The sequence below is a fragment of the Odocoileus virginianus genome, chromosome 1, assembly GCF_023699985.2.
Source record: "Odocoileus virginianus isolate 20LAN1187 ecotype Illinois chromosome 1, Ovbor_1.2, whole genome shotgun sequence".
Classification (NCBI taxonomy): Eukaryota; Metazoa; Chordata; class Mammalia; order Artiodactyla; family Cervidae; genus Odocoileus; species Odocoileus virginianus.
Window position 1 is genome coordinate 88,876,979 of NC_069674.1, and position 26,119 is coordinate 88,903,097.

Here is a 26,119-nt window from a genome sequence, read left to right on the forward strand (position 1 = left end):
AAATGTACCTGAATATAACACATCTTTTTTAATTACATCTACCAAGAAAGAAGAGTATTTTTCTTACTATTAACAATAAAATCTATTTAAATGATCCTCTCTTTGAATTATAAGGAAAATGGTTAATTATATTGAACAATAATGTTAGCACTTTTATTAAGAATTAGTATTTTATTATTAAAGCACTGATGTTTCATTCAGCTTACTTGGATTTTAATATATCCATCAATCACATGGTCATGAAATATGAAGTACCAACTTTGCACTGGGATTTTTATCATAGAGGTTAGGAACAGAGAGTGGGAATGCACAAAGTTTGATTTGGGTTCTGGCTTTGATATTAATATTTACAAACTGTATGAATGCTAGGAAGTTTTCAAGCTTCCTAGGGATAAGGATAGAATTTTTGCAAGAATTAAATCCAATATTGGATGTAAAGCCCTTACAGTAGTTTTGCTGCATGGTACATATTTATCAAGTCCTAACTTATCTTGTTATTGATGATGAAAACAACAAGGACATCACCAGAATCGGGTACTGAGACTGATACTAAGAGAAATGGCAGATGAGACCTTATCCCAGTCTTTAAGAATGTGGAGGAGATGATCGAATAAACTAGTAATTGGAGTAGGGTTTGATAAATGCTCTGTTAAAGTTATGCACCTTGTGCTCTGAGAGAAAAAAGAAGAAAAACAAATAATCCAGTGGTGGTGTGGGATGAGATTTCCTGGGGTGATGATGTGTACCTTGGGCATGAGTAGCAACTTACCAGCCAAAGAGTTACGAGGTGGGATGTGTCAAGCAGACCAAAAGGCTGGGGCCAAGGCTAGTAGGTGAGAAAATGCTTGTCATGTTGGAGAATTGACCGTAGTTCTTGAAGGCTATAGTGGGGTGAGAGTGGAGGAACCCAAGGGATAGTATTAGAAAAATGAAAAGGACAATAGTAGGGAAAGAAGTATAGAGTACAAAATAGGAGCTTGGGCTTTTGTCCTCAGGACACTATTACCTATACCACTAAAGAATTTGCTTAGATTCATATTTTAATATGATCACTGAAAAGATTCTGTAAAGAAGGAATTGGTAGGGAACAAGTAAGAGACAAGAAGTACATCTGGGACTAATTGCAGTAATTCTGGTGAGATATGACAGTGACTTGAACTAGGATTGGGATTCCCTGATAGCTCAGTTGGTGAAGAATCTGCCTACAGTGCAGGAGACCTCTGTTCAATTCCTGGGTGAGAAAGATCCCCTGGAGAAGAGATAGGCTACCCACTCCCGTATTCTTGGGCTTCCCTGTGGCTCAGCTGGTAAAGAATCCACCTGCAACGCGGGAGACCTGGGTTCATTCCATGGGTTGGGAGGATCCCCTGGAAAAGAAAATAACTACCCACTCCAGTATTGTTGTGTGGAGAATTCCATGGCAGAGGTGTCTGGCAGGCTATAGTCCATGGGATCAAAAAGAGTTGGACACAACTGAGCAACTAAGATTTCACAGTGTAGATATATCAGTGATGAAAAATATGTGCCATTTTTAAAATGAATAACCAAGAAATTCATGATTAACTCTTAAGCTTAGAATTGTATATTTTTATTCATATCGGCCCTAGTGATTACCAAATTTTTTTTTTAATTCCCTAGTCTATAAGAGGAAAATGATAGCCAGCATCTTCCAGTGATTTTATGGATAGTCAAAGGAAAAATGTTATTTTATAAACCTTGATTCACATATGTGCAGGAGTGAGTACAAATTTCACGTTTTAAGCCATGTTTAAAGACATACTACCAGAGGGAAAATTTTGTCCACTATTTCAGTACTGTGGTAAATGGATCTCTCTCTCACCTTTCTGTGATTCAGAATCATTTTTGAAAGGTCAACACTAATATCATAGGTTTGCAGCGATTTTATGGTCGATATTACAGCAAAATGTAAGTGGAAACTATAAAGCTCATGTCATTTTCAAACACATACAAATACAAAAACAACAGTAGTGAGGTGACGTAAGGGCATTGGTAAGATATTGTGTACATGATAGTTTTTGTGTGCGTTACTTTCATAATTTGATCCTTTGAGTTATATTTCTTTTCCTTGGTAGTAACCAGTCCTGAAAGATTATAAGATCTCTTAAATGCCAAAAAGTGAACCTGGACCTGCTAGAAATTCTGTTAGTGCTTTCCCTGACTCCATGTATTTAAAAATCTTACAAACCAAATATTCCGGGCTCTTTGCCTTACTTTTCGTATCACCGAGAACACAGTTCCCCAACCTCCAGGATCTCATGCCTAATAATCTCAGGTGGAGCTAATGTAATAACGACAGAAATGAAGTGTACAATAAGGAAATGTGTTTGAATCATCCCCAAATCATTCCCCAGCCCAGTCCATAGGGCTCCCCTGTGGCTCAGCTGGTGAAGAATCTACCTGCAATGCAGGAGACCTGGGTTCGATCCCTGGGTCGGGAAGATCCCCTGGAGAAGGGAATGGCTACCCACTCCAGTATTCTGGCCTGAAGAATTCCATGGACTGTACATCCATGGGGTCTTAAAGAGTCGGACACGACTGAGCAACTTTCACCCCAGTTCATGGAAAAATGTCTTCCATGAAACCATGCCTGGTGCCGATAAGATTGGGGACCAACTGACTTAGAGGTATGCTGGCGACTTAGAGGTGTTTAACTTAGGAAATGAGTTAAATATTTGATACAACATTGCCTATAGTTATTGTAATTTGCTATTTAAAGTTTATGTATGAAATAAAGGTGAATGAACCAGTAGAATCTTCAAGTTCTCATTGACAGAAAGGCAATTTTATATCGAATATATTAAGACAAAAAGGTATAAAAGATGGTAATAAATAGAATGGATCATTTTACAGTGGAGAGTTGTGAAATACACCATATATTATTATGTTAATACACTATTGCAAGGCATTCCTTGGACTGTAACATATCAAATATAATTTAGGTTTTAATAAATTGCTGTAGGAAAATATTTCTGAAAGATTTTCATGTGTGTAATTATTATTAGGTACCATCTCAGATTCCAGAAAGGCAAAACATGCATTCAAGTGAAAGCCACTGATGTTTACCAAGTGTCTATTCCATTCTAAGTTTGCATTTTCATTTACTCACAGCATCATTTGGGCTTCCTTGATGACTCAGATGGTAAAGAATTCGCCTGCAATGCAGGAGACCAGAGTCTGGTCCCTGAGTTGGGAAGATCCCTTGGAGAAGGGAATGGGTACCCACCCTCGTATTTTTGCCTGGAGAATTCCAAGGACAGAGGAGATTGGCAGGCTACAGTCCTTGGGGTTGCAAAAACTCTGACACGACTGAGTGACTAACAGTTTCAACACTTGAACAGCATCATTTAGTATATATTATTATCCATACTTTTAAGATAAGGAATTTGAGACCCAGAAAGTTAATTTTGTCCAAGGCCATATGAGTACAAGTTATATTTGTAGAATTCAAACCTTTTTGCTATCTGTGTGTTTGCTATTATACTATATTCCCATGTAATATTATCTTATTCTGTCTCCCAAAGAATAATAATGACTGTGTTGATGAGGATATTTACATGTATATGATAATTCCTGTATAAATATATACGTTAATGAAATAAGATATTTTTTAAAGGTCTGATCAGGACAGTAAGCTCAAATCCTTTGACTTCCTAAAAATATTCCTATTCTGAGAACTTTTATTGATGAATCTGCCTGAAACCTTGGGAGGTCATGATATGAACTCTGGTCTAACTAATGGCAGAAGTGATGGGGAATGATGGAAGTTGTTGATAGTGGGAAGTTATCAGTAAAGTCATTAACACTGGGTTTTAAAAACAAGTTAACTCTCCTTAGGTGGGAAAGACTTTGGAAGACATTCATGAATTTACTTCAATTTGATTTTGGAGAAACAACCTTGACCTTTCCCTCTTTCTTTTTGCTCAGATTTCCACAGCAATGCTCCACTGTGAGTTTTATTCCTGGCCTACTAGCCCTTCCTTTTCAGCTGCAAGAACTGACTTTTTTCTGACCATCTTTTTTCATAGAGTCTCAGGCTCAGTTTGCTAATTTTTACTCTGTGTTATCTACTTGCAACCCAGGGCAATTTACCCTATTCTTGTAGATTTCATTGCGTTCTAAAAGCTATCGATGTTAAATCTTTTGTACTGCTTCCTGGTTTCTCCATTGAATTTCAGATATATATTTAATTGCCTACTCTGTATCTAAGTGGAGAAATGTAAGTTTGGAAATAATAGGAGTTGTCTAAGCTGGAGATGCAAATTTAGGACATAGCTATTTAAAGATCCATGGGAACTGATGAGTTGGAGAGGCAAGTTAGGTTTCTTATATTATTCTAACTACAAAAATGCAGACATAAAACAATCTCAGTGCTCATATTTCTTTATTTGAATACATGTAAATCTAATTGAGCTATATATTGATTATTCCCAAGTGAAACAAATGTTTGATTTGTTTTAGAACCACCAGTTAGCATTCTAACCAATTTGTACATGAAAGAAGAGATAAAATTACAAGTTGGTATTGCCAGTTCTTCATTTCTGTATGAAGGTGAAATTCAACTTCTTATGCCAAACATTGATCTGTGTTAAGATCTAACAAATGCAAATACTTGCAGGCAATGTGATTTGGTGAAGGTGATTCATTTTGTACACTATATTTTTATTTTATTTATGTATTTTTCAGTCCTTAAAATATTTATTTGACTGCACCAGGTTTTAGTTGCAGCATGCAAGATCTTTGATCTTCATTGCAGCATGTGGGATCTTTAGTTGTAGCATGCAGTCTCTTTTTTTAGTCGCGAGATTGGAACTCTTTAAGTTGTGGCATGTGGGAGCTGGTCCCCAGACTGGGGATTGAACCTGGGTCCTCTGTTATGGGAAATTGGAGTCAGCCACCGGACCACCAGGGAAGTCCCTACACTACATTTTAAATGAAAGATTCAGAGTAGGTGCTCATGAAATCTACCCTTTTTTGAAATATACTTTCATTCATCCCTTTATATGTTCACTCATTTATAAGCCACAAAATATATTTATGTTAGTTTACTTTTTAGGGTGCATAAAAAGTATGGTTTCTGAGTAGAGACTGCAGTGAGGGAGGGAGGAGGCCTGTGGAGATACACCCATGGAAGTTTTAAAGGTGCATCTCCATCTGCTTCCTTAGCGCAGTAGGCAATGCATCAGTCTCATGAAAGTGAAAGTCTCTCAGTTGTGTCCAACTCTTTGTGACTCCAAGGACTGTGAAGTCCATGGAATTCTCCAGGCCAGAATACTGGAGTGGGTAGCCTTTCCCTTCTCCAGGGGATCTTCCCAATCCAAGGATCAAACCCAGGTCTCCTTCATTGCAGGTGGATTCTTTACCAACCGAGCTGTCAGGTGCTGACCTTCTAAGCAGATAAATATAATCAGAGGTCAGAGCTTCACAGAGTGGTACCGCCAGCAAACACGGAAGCAGAGATACAGCAGCAAAATATTTGTGTAATGATAATTTGAATGATTAAGGTGAAATTATATTGCTTTTATGTACAGTTACCAATAAATTAACTTTTAAATATTTGCCTATCAAGTAAATATGTGAAATTTTACCTTTCTGGGGAGTGATGAAAACATTTTGAAAATTGACAGGGGTGGTGTTTACCCAACCCTGCACTAAAGTTATCTGAATTGTACACCTCAAAGTGATTCATTTTATGTTATGTGAATTTGTCTTCAATAAAAAAAAAAGAAAAATAGTGTCATGAAGAGGAAAAAAAATGAAATCAATGTTTCAGAATGTCTCTAGATCATAGAAAAAGCAAAAATAAAATCCCCCCCATTATGTACAGAAAAGTGTTTCTAAAGTACTTGCGAAACAGTCCTTTTCACCAGAGATAAAATTTTCAGAACATATTCCCTCTAGCATTCTAAGGCTAAAGGCTAAAAGTATTAGTCGCTTCAGTCATGTACGACTCTCTGTGACCCCATGGCCTGCAGCCCACCAAGCTCTTCTGTCCATGGGATTTTCCAGGCAAGAATACTGGAGTGGGTAGCCATTCCCTTCTCCAAGGAATCTTCTTAATTAAAACCCCAGATCCTCTATTATGTCTGCCTGGGAGCTTTTAATCGCTTTCTCAGTTAATTGCTGGAGCTAAGAATTCACTGGAGAGTGGCTTCCTTGTGCTGCTCAAAGTTGGGAAGGTGGAGCCCAGGTGCCTTAATTTATCTGCCCGTGGTCAAAAGGGCCAGCAATCTGGTAAATGTCGAAAACAGCTGACACAACGCAGCCAGTCACTACACGCAGAGACAGGTGGACGAAAGACTGCTAAAGAGATTTCACCCCTGAGAGCTACGGCGGCCGGCGGCGGCGGTGGCTGCATTTTGTCAACATGTTGCTAGCAAGCTTTAAGATGTGCAGGGTGAGCAGGTGGGTTGCGCCTGACCCTCCATGTCCCCTGGCAGAATTACAGAGAGCTCTTCTCTGGGGAGAAGCTGCCTGTTTTGCAGGTAAGGGTGGATTTAATCAGTCTTTCCATCTGTCCCCTTTTCCAAAATCCTTTGCTCAGTGTGGAAGATCTCTGACATGTAGAGGCGTGAGCAGTGGGCAGGATGTCACTGTGCCCCCTTTAGCTTGGTAGGTGAGGGGACACACTCTTGTTTAATGGGTAATGGCTCCTCTCATTGCCTGTCTCCCCCACCTTATATTTTCTTTTCTTTAAATATTTGCCTATATTTTGGTTTTTCTAAATAGACAATCACATCTGTAAACAGTAAGGTTTTTGTTTTAGCCCCAACTCCCAATTCCTCACAACTCTTGCTCTCACATATTGCTTAGAACTGCCATCTTATTGTTTAGTCACTCAGTCCTGTCTGACTCTATGTGACCCCATGGACCATAGCCTACCGGGAAGTCCATGGGATTCCCCAGGTAAGAAGGAATGGGTTGCCATTTCCTTCTCCACTGTCTCCCCTTTTTAATTTGTCCTATCCTCCTGCCAGAATGACTGAGAATGTAAATTCTATATAATTAGAAAATATGTTCTGTTACTGGAATGTGACTTTTGTCTTAAGGTCTTCCCTCTTGTATACTTCTGCCTTCAATATTCAGTACTGTTTATGGGTTTCGAATGAAAGAAAACATAGAGACAGTGGGTGTACTCGACTCCAACTTTAGAAAGCCCATGGTTGCCCTTTGCTCTTGTCTCCTGAAGAGCGTTTGCTCCTTATCGCACAGACTCAGAGCTGGGACATTTTGCTGCCACGATAAAAGAACCCAGTTACTTTCTCTGAAGGAAACTTGATGGCATTTGACATTGTGATATACACGGATACATATGTTTTGCCCCCAGGGAGGGCACTGGAATGTTTGACAATCCTCCACATGTTTTCAGATGTTGAAGTTCATGAACTCCAAAGGACCAGGTGTCAAAATGGTTTTGTTTATGTGGTTTCAGAAAATTACAGTCTAAATGCAAATACAGTCTAGGCCATCCTGATTTGCCGAAGTATGTGTAGGGCTTACTAAGAAATTACTTAATAAATGTAAACACTACAACTTAGAACTTGGTAGATAAGTCTAAATTGGAAGTACATCATAGTTTGGTTTCTCTGTGACTTTCTCAATGTGTATGAAACACGCAAAGTAGTCAGATTCCAAATACTTGAAGATGAATATAACAGCCCAGATCCTAGAATCTAAAGAATGTGATTAATATGGCACGCACTGAAATGACAAATTTCCCCCAAAGAGCAGATAGTTTCATAGAATATCTTTTATTCAACAGCGATCCTTAAACATGACTCAGTAAGATTAATTCTGGGATTCAAGATGAAGAATAACAAGAGGGGATGCTGAAAGTTAATGGTGGATATTTTTTTCCATATTGAGTCAACCAATTTTATAGGAAAGAACAGTATCCGCCAAATTTAAAGAAAACAAAAAAACCCCGAAATAGTATGGTTGCTTTGATTCAATTGGCACTGAGGTTTTCTAAATAAAGGAAAGAACTGGGTGGACATATATTTGTGGTGAGAGCATAGTTTTGGGGTTTTTCTGTTGTTGCTCTGTTGGTAGGTGTGATGGATTTCTTTTGCTGTCATCATTTGTGATGTGAATTGAATGTGGTAGAAGTGATGGCCCATACAAGTATTTGATCTATATGTATTTGTGTTTATGTGTGAATAGAGGTTATTTGCTTTTCACGTGAATGCAAGGATTTAAATAGTAAGGAGTACAGGAGCAGTTCATTTTGCCTGACAAAGCACTTAGCTTTGAGATTAGTATATATTTTTCCAGGGCCCCAGTTCTCTCATGTATTTTAGAGCAGATCTGCTTATGATAATACATAAATATTTTCTCATGGTAGTGATTTAAGATGCTAAAGTCTTTAAGAATTAGTCATGTAAGTATATATGAAATTCCTACACTCAGTTTAATGCAACCTATTTAAAGTAATATGAAGACTACTGTTAAGTTTTGGTGAGAAATCTGAATATTCTAGTGGCTACTGCATTAAAACTGAAGACAGGTAACGTGCAGAGTGTAGACTGCTACTGTATTATCTAAGTTATGGGTATGAAAGTTAAAGTATATTTATCTACACATGCTACAATAAATCTTAACAGTAACTGGTATGCAGAGAGCATTTGAAAGGTAGTCCTGGCCAGACACAAGTCATTTGGCAGTGGCCTTGCCTAGTATATATTTTCAGGCCTGTCTGCACAAAGATGCTGGCACATTAGCCATGATTTCTATTCCAGGTGATGGATTTCTATCCAAGTAAGTGAGTGACTAAATATTTTCCGGTGGAATCTAGGCACCATAAAATCGCTGAAGCCAAATAAAAAAGTTGTCGACCTTTCTAAAAAGTAATTATAATAGCTTTGCGTACCACTGTGACAGAAGAAATATTTCCACTTAGATCACCAAACGATGGTATGAGTTGAACCTAATTAGAAAAAAAAAAAAAGGTTATACAAGTATACTGCTAATATTTCTTTTTACCAACACTAATGAATGTCTTACTGAATTTTTATGAATTTCCAAAAACCCCCTACTCATTAGCAACAACTGAATACATTGATTCCGCATCCAACTCTATCAAACAAAAGAAATCCAGTCTGAACCCACTGAAAACCCATGCCATCATCACTTCATCTGATTTATTCTACACAGCACCCGTTGAGAAACTGAACACTTTACATTAGTTTATTTGTGTTACCCTAAGCAATTAGAGATGAATATGCCTTCCCAAGCCCAAGCGATACAAATGCAAGGGTCTTTTTGTGGCAGGTTGTTTAAATTTACAACATAAAGCTAGCATTTCCATCTCCAATAAAATCCAAACAGACATTTAATTTTGGTGCATGACATTTCTGACTAAAATAGAGCCAGAAAAGGCTAGGACAGCTCTTATTGTTCATGAATCTGAACAAATTGGGGATCTGTGAATTTATAGCCAGGTTTTTCTCTACTATTGTTTAAAATAGCACACATGGAAAAAACGCCATGGGTGTGTTGTAATTCAGCTTTAATGATGTAACACTTGGTTTCAGTCAATTGTTAGAGGGCTGCAAGTGACATTGGTTTTGTGCTTCAGACGTTGCATGTAACTTAGCAATTATAGTAAGGCTTTCAATAATGGCTGTTGGCGGGATATCTGCAAGTGAAGTCATAGCAATTTTGAAAGAGAAAGCTAATAAAAATACACCTGCTCGTAGTGGAAAGTGAGCCTTTAATATCTCTGCTTTGAAGTTGGGTGAAGCCTTTGGTATTAGCTAACAGATATTATGATGTAGGAATAATCCGCTGCCCCAGGGGAGAGCAAAGTTGAAGTTACAACAGATTGCTATTTTCTAATCACCTACTTTTCAATCAGTCTTATATCACCAAAGGAGGATAGAATGCAGGGATTTTTTTTCCTGAAAAACCCAAGCTACTGTTTGAAAGAAAATAACTGTACTTGTCAATATATAAGCTAGCACATACACATTCCTTAAACTAGTCAATAAGGGTGTAAACACATTTTAATGTGTTTTTGTTGTCAGAAACTTAATGGGAAATTTTACATTCCCATATATTGCTTCAAAATGATGCTCCAGGTTTCAGATTTGCTTTGTGAGATTTTCTTCTTTTCCTTGGCCACTTTTAAAATAGTTTATTTATTCATAGCTCTTTACATTAAAAAAAGAGAGAAAATAAAGGTGCTTATGAAACTTCCCTTTATATTACTTGGAGCATTACTGCTCCCAGGAATCTTCTTTGTGCTGTGGGAAATTAATTCTCTCTGTTGCTCACTTGCTTACTTCCGTTGCACTTACTTGGGCTTACTTATCATCGATAGCCAAAAACTTTCATGGGACATTTAAAATATTGAGTCCATAGTAAATGCTGATTTATTGAGATCACTGGAGGAAGAGATACTTAAGGAATAAATACAGTTGCAACTTGGAATTTCTGCCCAAAAAATAACTATTAAGTGACATACTAGAATTACTTTAACCACTTTCCTGATACTTAACTGCTATAATATTTTTTGACTATTGATTGTGATGTCTAGATTAGTGTAAAATAATTTGCCTGATCAGTATGCTTTAAACATGGATGGTTTTCTGTAGTCATTATCTTTACAAGCGAATGTTAGAACCTTGGCAGTAACTTTGTTTTTCTTCTCTTTTTTTTCAATTCAGTAGTGCATCTCAACAGAGAGTATCAAGTAACGCAAAGGGTATACATTAGCACTTGTCAGGGCCACATCAACATGCTAAACACATGGAAACTTACTACCAAGTTCAAAGAGAGAATATGTGCTCTAAACCCCTTGTTAATGTGGTAAAGGAATCATCATCAAGGTGTTTTGTTGAAAGGAAGTTACATTTTATTTCTCATTTATGAAATGGACTTTGATGTTCCTTTAAGCCAGAGAGATCTTTTCCCCAATTCATTCACTGTATCAGCTAAATGCTCTCTCATTAGAGAATATTGCAGAAAAGGTCTTTTTTGAGAGGAAGGAGTAGAGTTGTTTTCTCTATAGAATTTCAATGTGTAATCTGCATTTAACTTTGAAAGTGGATTGTTGTTGAGTCTTGACACCTGCTGGGATAAGTATCCATTTCAGGCTACAGAGTGGTGCTCTGAAATAAATATCAGCAAGCTTGTTAAATTTTGTCAGCTGTGTCGTCACATTAGTACAAGATATTATGGTAAAATATAAATTCAATTTTCTGGTTTTATGTTTGGGCTCTAAGTTTTTCCTTCTAGTATGCATCAAGAATTTCTATTGATTCCAGAGATATTGCCAAAGACATTCCAAGGGAAAAAGAATACAGACTAATGTTTCATATGCCCAGAAAGCATCATGTAATTTAGACCATAATGTGAGACACTGATATCATTCTGTAATATCAGAATCAAGATGTGAAATATAGTTCTAACTATCATTATGTATCAAAAAACTAAAATGTTTTCATTTTGGTAATGAATATAAATATCAGTCATTTTGATAAGCTATTTTATTTTGAATAATAATAATTATAAGCCCCTACTAAGTACTAGGCACTCTCTTGGGACCTTGGCTTCATTATGTTCATCTAATTTTATATTAATTATTCTTGGAATTATACAGAATGGCTTTGTTTCATATTTTGACTTGCCCAGAGTCACACAACTAGTGAGTGGAAAAATCAGGATACCAGATTAGAACGAGTCAGAAGCTGGAGCTGAAGCAGGCAAGAAACAGTAAGTTGAAATTTCAGAAAGAGGATATAATGAGAGAATACATTAGAGAAAAATGTAAGTGAAGTACACCAAATCCAGTCCCTAAAGACGTGACTTATTGAGAGTTCCTGATGAAATAGATCTTGACCTCAGCAGTGCTTTTGACAGTCTAAATCCATTCAATTTCTCATATATTGTTGACTTTTTATGATTAAACCACAGCCAGGCACAGAGTAAACTGCTAGTGATAGGGGAGTCCTTATAGGGAGGAAGATATCAGCGTCCAGTGAAGGCATGTATTAATATCACATTACCTACTGCAACAGATAAGCTCCGAGAATCAGCAGATTACCACAGCAGAAGACCATTTTTCGCTCGTGAAAAGATTGACGTCAGTTTTTTGTTTGGTGCATAGTCTTCTATGTGGTCTTTTAGGATTCTAGGCTCCTTACATCTTATGGTTTCACTTCCCTCTATTCTGAAGGAAGAATGGAAGGAAAGGAGAAGATTGTCCACAAGAGGGCTTTGGGCCATGGCGGAGGCAGCTCATGTGACCTGTGCTCCCATTTCATTGGCAGGACTTAGTCACATGACCGTTCTTAACAGGGGGCTGAAAACACAAGCTTGCCTAACAAGAGACAATATATTTTAGTGAGCGCTTAGTCTTAACTGTAAGTTGCAGAAATCCATATGGTAGCACAGCCTGTCGAGACATGACCGCTCTTTTTTTCTTTCTCTGTTTTTAAGCACCATCCCCTCTAAACACAATTATAATAGCACCTATCACAATCTTTCAAAGTGCCTACTGTGTGCTGGTCACTATATTAACCTCCTGGTTTATGTTCCTTCATTTTACCCTCATAAATTCCATATGATATGTCACTCATGTTATTTTGGTCACATAACAAGTTATCCTAAACCTTATTGGCTTAACGATAATAATCATATGTATTCTCACCACTCCTGTTGGTCAGGAATTCAGGAAAGGAATAACTGGGCGGTGCTTACTTAGACTCTATCTCTCCTGCAGTAGCAGTCATGTTGGGTGAAGTTGAAGTTATCTAAAGGGGGCAGGAGAAGAAGGGGACGACAGAGGATGAGATGGCTGGATGGCATCACTGACTCGATGGACACGAGTTTGAGTAAACTCTTGGAGTTGGTGATGGACAGGGAGGCCTGGCGTGCTGCGATTCATGGTGTCGCAGAGTTGGACACAGCTGAGCAACTGAACTGAACTGAAAGGCTTGATTAGGACCAGAGATCTCACTTCCAAGGCTCAATAGATGAAACTGGTCATGGACTTTGTAACTCAGTTTCTCCTTGTCAAACTCATCTTGTTTGTCTAAAGGTTTTTAAAATGTGACTTCTGGGTTGCCCAGAGTGAACAATCTAAGAGGTTAAAGGAGAAGCTGTAATATATTTTATGACCTAACTTAGAAGTTACACAATATAGAAATTACACCATAAATGAGTGTCAAAATTATTTGTCTTACATACAGATTGTATTACGGAGTCACCAATTTCTTTTAGTATTGAAATTAACAGAAGAGGAGGGGTTAGGTGAGGCTTATTGTTAACCTTGAAATTCAACAGGTACCAAAACTCCCTTTCTGAAACCAGGACCATTGCTCCTGTTTTTTTCTCCTTCCTCAAAATAAAGTTAACTTTTATCAGTGGTTCTAAGTGAAGCACAATTAAGCTGTGAGCCTAAGGTTCTGTTTTCTTAGACTATTGGTAAGTAGGTTGGCAGATGGATGTTTTAGTTTTATAACATTGTGAAATAATACAGTTCATCATTGTGATTACAGTAAAAAAGAATGTGATGTTTAAAAATTAATAGACTCAAAAACAGTTAAGAAGTTCTATAATTTGTCATTAAATTTAATGTAGCAAAAAAATGGTGCTATGTAATTCCATATATTAGTGATATTCCCTCTCCACCAGTTCATAAACCACTTAAGCACAAGATATACGTCCTGTTTTATTTTCAGTCTCTGACATTAACTACAAGGTTCATACTCCGTTACCTTTAGTAAGTTGCATCTTTACTCTCTACCAAACTCAGCTAGAATACATTCATGGAAATGAATCCCCCTTATGCTTCTGCAACAGATAACATCCTAACTGCCAGAGGTGGATTTGAATCCAAAGCTGCCACTTCCTATCCATAATCACTCTTCCCTTTTCTGTAAAATGGGGAGGTGGGGACACTGGGTTTGAGAGGATTAATAGGATAATGAAGAGAACATATCTAAAACAGATAAAGTGTGCACATACGTGCTAAGTCGCTTCAGTCGGGTACAGCTTTTTGTGACCCTATGGACTGTAGCCTGCCAGGCTCTTCTGTCCATGGGATTCTCCAGGCAAGAATACTGGACTTGGGTTGCCATGCCCTCCTCCAGGGGATCTTCCCGACCTAGAGGTTGATCCTGTGTCTCCCGCAACTCCTGCATTGCAGGCGGATCTTTACCACTGAGCCACCTGGGAAGACCCCCAAAACAGATAATAGTGATGACTATCGTGTCAATAAATGGTAACTACATAAAAATGGTATCAGCTAGTTGCTAGATGATTCTTCTCTGAAAGTAAATATATATTTGTTTTGTCATATTCATTTCAGAAAGAAATATTTTTCCATTAAGCAAATATTCATTGTTTATCTGGCCCCAGGCTGGTTGATTATAGTCAATGTGTCTCATCATACTTTTTAGGAACTTCTGGTTAGCTGTGGAAGTTTTCTACCTGTGCACTATCAAATTTAACTGGAAGTCCTCATCACCTCTCTTCTTATATTTCTGAAATTTTTAATAACTTGTTCTTATTAGCTGTAATTTAATTCATTGGAAAAAATTTTAGTGGGCATACTATGTGCCAGGAATTTCCTTAGGTTCTAAAGATAAATAAAAAACAATACAAACAAAAAATCAATGCCCTCAAGGGGCTTCCATTTTAGTAGGTAAAGAAGGACTATAGAAATAGTGTAATAAAATATATAGTGTGCTCCATAGTGGTATGAGGAATAGCAAAACAAGAGAAGTGAAGTGGGAACTGGGGGAAAAGGATAGCAAGAGATGAAGTGTCCCAGAAAAGTCTCAGCAAATACCTGAAGGAGTTACAGATACAAACCATACAGTTCCTTTAGGAAACGAATCCAGGCAGAGAGAAAAGGATGATTCTAAGCCCTGTTATGGGAGAATGATTGGTGTAATCACAGAAGAGCTAGGAGAGCAATGTGACGAAAAGGACTGGTGGAAGAAGAGAGAAGTAGGAGACGCATCAAAGAAGTAACATGGGAACAGAGTTCATCAGGACTTGGTGGCTAGTATAAGGGATCCATGGCGAACTGTTGGACATTTTTGAGCAGTGTCACGTATGACTTAACCTCTCAAAGGGAGGACTGTGTGTGCTCAGTTATGTCCAACTCTGTGACCCCGTGGACTATAGCCCACCAGGCTCCTTTGTCCATGGGATTCTGCAGGCAGGAATACTGGAGTGGGCTGCCATTTTTTTTCTTCAGGCGATCTTCCTGACCCCGGGATCAAACTCACATCTCTAGCACCTCCTGAGGAACAAACCACTCTAAAACTTAGCTTTAAAAGGAATATTGATTGTCTGTTTTGAAATAAAAACATGGTAAATTTCCTTTGCCTGTCTAAAATCCTCAGAGACTGTAGGTATCAGGTGTGGTATAGTAAGATCCTTTTTGATTAGCTTCTCCAATGCCAGATTTTTCTTTCAAGTGCTATCCTGGTGTCTTCCTCTTGGAAGGAAAGCAGTTTTCATAGTTTAGCCTGAGTACAGGATACTCATGTGGGAAATAGGAAATGTTTCCTTCCCTTGCTCTTCAACGTCAGTTCTCTCTTCTTAATTTGCCTAGATTTTTAATAGCTTGAGAAATCAGCTGATCGTTGTCTTGTGGAAGCCTCTTGTCTCTCACTTTTACTTCCAAACTATTCACTATACATAGCCCAAAGGTAGATATCCTTCCTGTAGTCTCCCACTGTAATTTATATTTCCTCTATCACTGTACTATAGTTGTCTCTTTTCTAATATTTTTTTCCCATTGAACTCCTAAGTTTCATAACTGAGGTGCATTAATTGATACGCAGCCTCCTTAACTCAATGGTTGACACATTGTAGGTCCTGAACAAATGATCTTTCCTTGTGAGCAAGTGAGGCTCCAGGAAGAAGCCTGGGGCTCAGTCTACTTATCCCCACACTTGCTCCTTTTCTTTCTGGAATCCAGGTTTAGGTCCTCTTCTTAGTGGCTGATATAGTCTCTGTATCCCATGGTGCTATCTACTCCAACACTGGTTTCCTCTTCTTCTCTGAACCCTTGCCTCAGGCATTTTTCACTTTTAGTATACTTTCTTATAATTGCTGATATAAAGCAGAAAGCATCATTTAGGTGATCTTTGTCAGGAAAGTCAAAAAACATTTTTCCATACATAGTAAGTTGAGAACAGAGCTGAGTTGCTATGAGAGTTCTAGGCTGTTAACTAGATCTTCTCTTAAGCTAAGAGATTCATTCCTGTACAAGGGTTTCATAACACAACAGGAGGTTCAGTACATTGCCTCAGCAAAATTACAAATACTAAATATAAACATTGTGAACTTTCTGGATTGATCAAAAAGAAATAGTTTACATGGAGACAGCAAAAGCCAATTTTATTCTCTGGAAAGTTGCAAACTTTCTGGCAGTTCACAAAATTTTTCCTATGTTAGTCCTGGGACTACAGTTTTTGAATCTGTTCCAAAGTAATACCTGGCAGTCTGACAAGCTGAATTATTGAAGGCAGGATGCACCCAAATTCTTTCTTTTTTCTTCTTCTTCACCTTACCTTTTGCACATAGAAACCCTTCTTCTGTGATTATCCTACTTCGCAGAGGCCTAAAACACAATCCACAACAAATGGACGATGTCCCTTTGTCTCAAGTAGGCTATTTGCATTTTTGAAGTTGATATCCATTCTAAAGAGGTGATCCTAGAATTTTGTCATCTCCTCACAAGAGAGAAAGCCACTTCTTTAAGTAAAATCATTGTAACCACATGTAAGAGATATTATATGACCAAGATCAAGAACAAATGTTTCATGTGATCAACGGGTTCAGAGAAAAAAAGAAGAAAAATGGAGTTAGAATAACATTTAAAGTATTGTTGATAGCTCTAGAGACGCCTTTGCAGAATAAATAGAATATTGAGAGGCAGGCACACAGAGGTCTGTGGATTTTGTGTGTTGGAGTATCTATATTCAGGAAAGGGACTCTAAAGAGACAAAGTAATGTCAAATTTGACTTAATTTACATTATGCCTAGATGCTACAGTCTAAAAACACCCATTTCCTCTTCCCCCCATTCATATTAAACTGCTCTTTTGTCAGGTTCTAAGTGATCAAATACAGCCAAATGCAAACTTGGTGAGAATTTTGCCATATAGATGCCTGGGCTCCATCTAGTGGTAGAAGGTAACTAAGTTTTTACCATTTTCCCAAAGAGCCTTAAAAAAATTATTTAATAGAGTTTGCATTTTGTGTTTTACATTTTTTTCTAAGGAACAGTAGTATCCAAGTTAAACACTTGTTTTCACCATTTTAATTTGTACAACTTCTCATGAGACTATTTTCTTTCTTCTGCTTTATAAAATTTAACCTACAGTGAATATTCATTCTTGTAAGTTTTTATTCTTTTGGTTTGTCATTAAATTATCTTATGGTTCAGAAATGATAAAGCTCATAAATAAAAAATAGTAACTAACTAGTAAAACAATGAAAGAATCAAAGAAAGAATTGGATGAAAATCTAAGTTGACTAGTTGAAAGTGAGATGGGAACTGAAGTAAACTGAACTGACCTCTATTTTCAATGTAAGCATTTTACTTCTTACATGATATTTGTTTTAGTGTTTTGAGTTGTTATTTTTTCTATTTTAGCAATTTTTTCCTAAATATATTTCAAAGTCCTGATGAATTAAAGTACTGTCATTTGCTTGTGTGTCCGTGTACATGATTGTGTGTGTGTTGTGGGATAGTTTACTCTCTATTATATCAGTTCAGCTATGAACTTTGTGAAGGAAGTTAAAGTATTTTATAAGCTTTTTATAGCAAATTTTAATCTGAGATGCCTTTATACCTCACTTATTAAACTATTACAAATTACTTGTTAAATTTTATATATAAATATCAACTGTATACTTGTTAATATTTATAATTATGTATATCTGAAAGTACACTGATATATTAGATAAAATTGATTAATTTATTCACTTCTAAAACCTTCGCAATAAAAGTGTCATTTCTAATTTAAAATGCATTTTGGTTTGGATGTAAAATTCAGACATCTCTGCACAAGACCAACTATATCAGTCTAGTTCATATTTCTCGAGTGATTTTTTAAAAAATGAAGGAGCTTTATCTTCTAAGAGCAGTTTTATGTTCACAGCAAAATTAAGAAGTATAGAGATTTCCCATATGCCTTCTGCCTTCACACATGCATAGCCTCCCCATTATCAACATTCCCAGCAGAGTGGTCCATTTGTTACAGTTGATGACCCCATGTTGACACATCAAAATCACCTCAAGTTCATAGTTTACATTAGGACCAGTCTTCATGTGGCTTTCCTGGTGTCTCACATGGTAAAAATCTGCCTGCAATGCAGGAGACCCAGGTTCAATCCCTGGGTCAGGAAAATCCCCTGGAGGAAGAAAATGACAACCCACTCTAGTATTCTTGCCTGGAGAATCCCATGGACAGAGGAGCCTGGCAGTCTACAGTCCATGGGATCACAAAGAGTCAGACACAACTGAGCAACTAATACTTTCACTTTTCAGTTGATGTTGTACATTCTAGAAGTTTGGGCACAGGTCATGTATCCATCATTATAGTACCATCCCGAGTATCTTCACTACTCGAAATATTCCCTGTGCCAGATTTATCCATCCCTTCGTCCCTAATCCCTGGCAACCACTGTACTTTGTAACGTCTCTATTATTTTCCCTTTTCTAGATGTTTCTTTTGGAAACATTATTGCCCAAGATGTGGCTTTGCTTATATTCTCATTGCCTTGATATTGACTTTCCCAGAGCAGAAGGCCAAGCTTAGTGCCAAGTTACTGCTGCAAGGTGATAAGCATAATTATTTGATAGAAGCATTGGCCTAAATTAGTCTCCCCCACCAAAAAAAAAGAAAATCCTTACTTTCTCTATGAATTTGGGACATGGGGAGAAAGATGAAAGTAAATATAATTTGAAGTTTTCCCATCAAACTACTCTAAATGCTTGTGCCTAGCACTCAATGTCTTGGTGATATTTTCTCTCATGTAAATAACCACTTTCCCCATTTTTTTTCAAAGATCGACTCCATTTTAATCAAGTCTTCTCAAAGTGTAAAAACAATCCATGTTCATTCTTTCTTTATGCCTTTATCAATGAATATTCACTTTCAGGCTGTTGTCTGTGGTTAAATGAACTTATAGTAAAAAAAAGTTTTTGAAAACATCTCATGTCTGTTTTGAAATAATTACCATTTTAAAATAAATATAGCATCATGAAGCTTCCCTAGGGGCTTGCTCAGCAGTAAAAATCTACCTGCAGCGCAGGAGACGCAGGTTTGATCCCTGGGTCAGGAAGATCCCCTGGAGAAAAGAAATGGCAACCCACTCCAGTATTCTTGCCTGGAGAATCCCAATCCATGGGGTTACAAAAGAGTCATATGTGACTGGATGACTAAACACAAACAACAAATAGAATCATAATAGTAAATCATAACAGAACATCATAAAATTCAGTAGCATAGGCCTATCCTGAATGATCTGTGAATATCTAAGTTATTTTTTATCTAAATATTATAAAAGATTGGAAGTGTTTCAATATCCTACCCAAATATTTCAGTATTTCTGTAGCATGAAATCAGAGGTATATTGATTGTTTAAAGAAAGAAACCATGAAGAAAAACAAATATTTTAAAATAAAACTGGAAAGATTAGTATAATTTGACAACATCCCTCCTACCATCTCCATGTTAAGTATTTATGTTGTATACACTGTATATTTCCTTTCAATTTTTCTCTTCACCCCTTAAAAGGAAGATAATGGGATTTTTCTTATGAGGGTTCTTTTTTCCCAGCCTGCTTTCGTCTAATGCTTTTATGCTGTTTGTTTAGTCACTCATTCATGTCTGACTCTCGCGACCCTCGGACTGTAGCCCTCAGGGTTCCTCTGTCCGTCGGATTTCCCAGGCAGGAATGCTGAAGTAGGTAGCCCCTTCCTCCTCCAGGGGATCTTCCTGACCCGTCTCCTGCCTTGCAGGCAGATTCTTTACCACTCAGCCACCAGGGAAGCCCCAGTTTATTTATATTGAATAATTAAAAAGAAGATAATACAAATATATAAACAAAAACTTGGTCCGAATTAACTTGCTTCTTTTTTTTCAGCCAAAGATTTTTTCCAGCTTTATTGTGATATAGTTTACATATAACATTGGGCAAGTTTAAGACATACAGCATATATATGAAATGATTACCATTAGGTAATCATTAGGTTAGTTAGCACATCCATTACTTCACAGAGTTATCTTTTTTATAGTAAATTTTAAGATCGACTCCCTTAATAATGTTCAAGTATACAATACAGTGCTGTTAACTGCAGTCATCATACTGTATGTTAGAGCCCCAGAATTTATCTTTCGTCTGAAAGTGTATATCTTTAACCTCCTTCACTTCTTCTGCCCCAGCCCCACCCATGTGGCAACCACCAATCTGCTCTGCTTTATGAGTTCATTTTTTTAGATTCCACATATAAGTGCAATCATACAGTATTTGTCTTTCTCTGTCTGACTTATTTCACTTACCATAATGCTCCCAATATCCATTCAGAAGTAATTTATTTCTGACTTGGAACATTTTCTCAAGGTAAATTGCCTGTATCTCTTTGTGAAGATAATTTAATAACTTTGTCCTACTCTTAACTATACTATGAAAAGCAAGATTATTCTTTACTAGTACATTTGCTTATTGTCTTTTTATATTGGAAATTTAAAGAATTATTATTCCAAAGATAGCACTGTTCTTAAGTATGAATTATTTATTTAAGCATTAGATATGCTCAATAGCTATCTGTTTTTTTTTTTGTAACAAGTTGATTTTCAAAGTTGTGTATATATAGCCTACTATTTTCTTTATACAGAATAAAGCTAATATATTTAACTCAGAACTTACCAGTCTTGATAACTTGTGCTTTTATTGTATTCACCCTTTATTGGTCTATCTTGATTGATATGACAAATATCTGCCAATTTTCCATTAAGATTCATAAAGTGTGTTTGATATTTCAATTTATATTTGATAATGTGCAATTTGGTATCTCATGTTTCTTCCTAATTCTATATTTCTATGTAACAAGGAAATAAAGCTTCCTGTAGTAATTAGATTTTTTTTAAAAAGGTCTGTTATTTTGTTTAGTTTATTTCCATTTTCAATAACTTTTTTACTCTAGAAAACACTGTAGGAAAAAGTTATATACTAATTTTCCATTGTCATAGCCCAAAATTTTCAGTTCTGAAGAGAGGGTCTGGTAGGAAAGTTTAAAGTAGAGAAAAATAGCCAGCTTAGCATCCTATGGGGAATAATAACCAATCTACCCATATTTTTGGAATCTCCCTGAGTTCAAGTTAAAGACAAAAAAAGTACTGAAACAAAATCTCGGGTCTTATTTGTCTTTTTTTTTCTACAGAAGATAGTTTTTATTGAGTAGATATCCTCTAAATATAGCAGTGATGTATGTCTTTTAGAAATATATTTATCTTACACTGTTAAATGCAAAACTTTAAGCAAGTTGTCTTATCAACAAATGCAAACTGTAGAGACAAAAATCCTTGCTTTATATCATGCCATTGTCTTCTGCCCCTGCCCTCTCCAGAGTGCTATTCTTAGTTAATTTTGGACATACCTGTTCTTGCTTGGAGGTGATGATGTTTGCATAAACATTTGTCAACAACGGATTATCCCCATTGCCACATACCCCTTTTGGAAACTTAGTGCCTTATGACTTTGGATTCTGGCATATTTTAGAGCTTTTGAAATGTTCATGTACCGTTTATTACGGAACACTCCAAGGGGGTCTGTGGCAGCACCCTTTAGTCCAGTAATCAATATTTTTTGTAACAAGCAATATTTTTTGTAGCAAATTTTTGTCTAAATGAAAAATATAAAGTCTGCTGTCAATTCTAGTTAAATTCTATGGCAAAAGTAAATAGATAAATAAGAAATACACACATTCACCAGATACAACAGTTGGATTTCAGAGCTTTTGAATTTCAGAAAAAAGAACTGTATATTGTACAAAGAATCTTCCCTGGAGGAATCTCCATCTCTCTTTCTGCCAGAATAGGGACTTGAATGAAACGGAATGAGTGGATCTGGAGTGAGAATTTCCTAGCAGAGCTATTTGGGACAATTTGCCCTAACATTTAGCTTCACATTAAAAAATGTAAGTCATACAACATTTAAACTTTGTGTTCTTAAAGACTAACAAAATTTGCCCTACAACCCAATGTAACATATATTTGACAATGATGTTAAACACAGTCATTTTTCTTAATTTGATTTCTTTGATCAGAAAGTGAAAGCTTGTGTTTTTATTGCTGTTCTAATTTGGAGACTGTTTTTTCAAGTTCATTTATATCAATTCACTTAATAGGACACATATAACACTGTGTGACGTCTATCATCTCATTTAATAATGGTTGTTAGTTCATTTCCCAGTAAAAGCAAAGAAAACAAGAATGTTGAGCTACTTAGAAAACCTAACCATTTAGGAAATAAATTAGCTCTAAGTTTATATTTAATGTTCCTTTTTATTATTTTCAACTTATGAAAATGCAGTGTGAACATTTTAATATGTAAATGGAGAGTTGAGTGATTTAAAATCCTTTTCACAAACTTAACTATAATTCACCTAGAATATTTAAAAGCAACATCTATAGTCAACTGTAGTCAAATTCTCTAGTTTGAGAAGGCTTGGGAAAGAATCAGGATGTTAGTATTTTCTCCTAGAGAGGTGACAACGTTAGAGCTTCTATGGCTACTTTGAAGGTTTTGTCCTTGGTTTTCTGCAGCTTCATTAAGGTACGTCTGGTTTTATATTTCTTTTTATTTATTTGCTTAGGATTCTTGGGGTTTCTTAAAATTATGTATTGATGTCTTTCATCAATTGGGAAAATTTTACCTTTAATCCCTTTAAATTCTGCTTCTGATGCATTCTGTCTGCCTCCTCATCCTGAAACTCCAGTTAAACGTATTTTAAACATCATTATTGTATCCTTTTACGCTCCCTACTGTCTCATCATCTCACCCCACTCCTGTCCTCTACCTCCTGAATTTTACTCTGGATTGACTTTTTTAGGTTTATACTCTTTCATTTGATTGTGCTTTGCATGTGTCTAACTTGCTCCGAAACAAAAACCACTGAATTACTCCATTTTCCGGATCTATATCTAGCTAGTTCTTTTTCAAATTTTTTATGTAACTTAACCATTTTCGTGCACAAAACTGAAGCTTGGCACGTGTCTTTTCATGTGTGCTCACTGGCTAAGTTGTGTCCGACTCTTTGCGACCACATGGACTGTAGCCTGCCAGGCTCTCCTTCCATGGAATTTCCTGGGCAAGAATATTGGAGCAGGATGACATTTTCTCCTCCAGGGGATTTTCCCTACCCAGGATTGAACCCACATTTCCTGCATCTCCTGCACTGACAGGCAGATTCTTTACCACTGAGCCACGTGATAAGCCCAAGGTTGGCATGCTGCTGCTGCTAAGTCGCTTCAGTCGTGTCCGACTCTGTGCGACCCCACAGACGGCAGCCCACCAGGCTCCCCCGTCCCTGGGATTCTCCAGGCGAGAATACTGGAGTGGGTTGCCATTTCCTTCTCCAATGCATGAAAGTGAAAAGTGAAAGTGAAGTCACATATATCTCCTTAAAAACCTTAAAGATATGTATCTATAATCTATGTCAAATAATACCAATATTTTTGAGCACCTAAGATTCTATTCTGTTGCCTTTCATTTCTTTTGCTTCTCACTCACAGAGTCTTCTCTCTTGTATTTCTGGTGATTTTTGAGTGTGTGATAGATACTAAATTTTACAGTTTAACCTGTAGAGACTAATTTGAGTCCTAGGAAAACCCACCAAAGAGGATCTTAAATTACCATTATCAGTCTCTAACAATCCAGATTCCTTAATTCAACCTTGAGGCATGGTATTTTCTGTATACCTGTCTCAAAACCAAGCTTCAGAGTATACAAAGCATGGCTTACTTGGCTTACACTGTCAGTCTTAGGATGTATCCTTTTCATCCTCAGTCCAGTTTCAGAGTTGATTTAGCAGGGTCACTCCTTTGGGAGACCTTAGACTTTGATTTTTTCCTCCATCCTCTTCCAGTTGATAACTTCTATGGGAGCAAGACAATCCTGAATGTTGGACTCACTTCCCTGGATTTCCATTTTCTCCCATTTATTGATCTTATAATGCTACAAAAGCATTCTTTAATTTCCCCCAACATATTTTTTAAAACAAGTTTGTCTCACTTTTTAAATTTCTTCAATGGAAAAGTGATTACCAGGATTGCCATTCTTCAAAGAGAAAATTCCATAAAAAGGCTTCAACAATCAATTTTGAATAGAATAGAAATGACTAGTAGGAATTTAGATCAGGGCAAGGCTGGTAGAGGAAAGGGGGGATTAAGAAAAAGACTCACTGAAGCATTTTGGTAATAACAAGTGGTGGAAGGAGGAATAAAAGATCATGCAAGTCAAAGGGAGAGAGAGTTTCAAGAAGAGACAATGATTAACAGTGTAAGATGACCAAATAGGACAAATACTGAGAAAAGGGTAATTGAATTTGGTAATTAGGAAAGCATTAGAGAATTTAATGTGAACACCCTCAGGAAGACTAACTTTATAGTTTTTCTGAATTACTAGTTAGGTAAAAATCATATTTATCAATTTCTTTAAGAAGCTGGGTAAAGGCAAGAAAAGAAAAAGTATTTTGAAGCAATGTAGAACATAATTCTAGTCTATATAGTTTAAAACACTTTATGTTAAATTCTATCAATACCATGATTAAACTGGAATTAAATTTCTTCGTGAAGAGATTCTGTGGATGATGCTTATCAAACCGATCCTAAAATTAACCTGACAAGGCATATAAGAGAAATTTCTATTCAGGTTGGAACAATGATAGTTTTGGATTTTCCATATTTTTCTTAATTTCATAATATTCAATTTCTGTGAACTCGTCTAAGGCAAACATCTCTACCTGTCTGAAAATAAGGATTAGGAACTCAAGAGCAGCAGGTATTTTTTATCTTTAAATGGATCCATTTTTAAATCATACCATTTTGAGAGATGCAGTATATCCAAAGCTCTGTCTTAAACAGCAAAAACCTGAACTTGACTGCCATGTGTTAGAATAAAACTCACATTATGGACAATTCTGAGACTTTTTAATCTCTTATTTGTATATAACAAAAGGGAAACCTTGCTGAATCCGTTCCCAAGGAAATTATAACATGGTGCTATCCATTGAATAATATCTTTGTCTTATTGGGTAGCATATTCTCTTCTCTTGCTTGGTATACCAGATGCTTGTGTCAAATCCTTCTGACTTTGTATTTGGAAATTCATAAATGATTGATAGTCTTCTGAAATGTTTTGTTTTGCTATTTGTTGCTGTGGTTTAGTTGCTCAGTTGTGTCTGACACTTTTGCAACCCCATGGACTGCAGCCCTCCAGGCTCCTCTGTTCATGGGATCTCCCAGGCAAGAATATTGGAGTGGGTTACTGTGCCCTCCTCCAGGGGTTCTTACCAACTCTGGGATGGAACCTGCATCTCCTTCGTTGGCAGGCAGGTTCTTTACCACTGAGCCACCAGGGAAGCCCATGTTTTACTTTTAGTGGCTTTAGTAATAATGTGTTTATGTTCACTCCAATCAAGTTCATCTTTAAGAGGATTTACCAGATTTTTTCAATGGTGAGGAAGTTTGACCAACCAGTAGGTTGGGAAATTTCTTTTATTAGAAGATGATATTGAACCTAATAATTTGAGTGGAATTTGAACCTTCTGCCTATTCCCACTGCTGATTTAATAAAGAAAACTGGCTTACTCATATTGATTTATTCTAGTCTGCATTTATTTTATGTCCCAATCCTAAATACAAGCTTCTAGTTTCATCTAGACATCTGCCAGTGGTTGGATTGCAGTTGGTTAAATAAGCTTTTACAATGTCCTAGGATTACAGAATTGACTGCTTTTCAGGGTCATAAATTTATATCTTACATATGTTAGGTATAGTATATATCTACAGTTCTAGTCAAAAATAATCTTGAAGGACAAAGATTAAGTTAATATTGATCCTCAA

At 36.7% G+C, this 26,119-nt stretch overlaps 1 protein-coding gene across 10 annotated transcripts in view; it reads left to right on the plus strand.

The window, feature by feature from the left end:
• Positions 1–26,119, plus strand: part of AGMO (alkylglycerol monooxygenase) — a 365,218-nt gene that overhangs the window by 230,314 nt on the left and 108,785 nt on the right. The window contains exon 13 of one of the 10 annotated variants that reach the window (XM_070470703.1): positions 17,094–17,177. The exons of 8 other annotated variants lie outside the window; for them this stretch is intronic. In XM_070470703.1, coding sequence (XP_070326804.1) covers positions 17,094–17,168 — 75 coding nt within the window. In that variant the 3' untranslated portion in view covers positions 17,169–17,177. Of the gene's footprint in view, positions 1–5,368; positions 5,751–17,093; positions 17,178–26,119 lie in introns of those variants that run through there. One more of the 10 variants, XM_070470710.1, reaches the window with a different exon arrangement.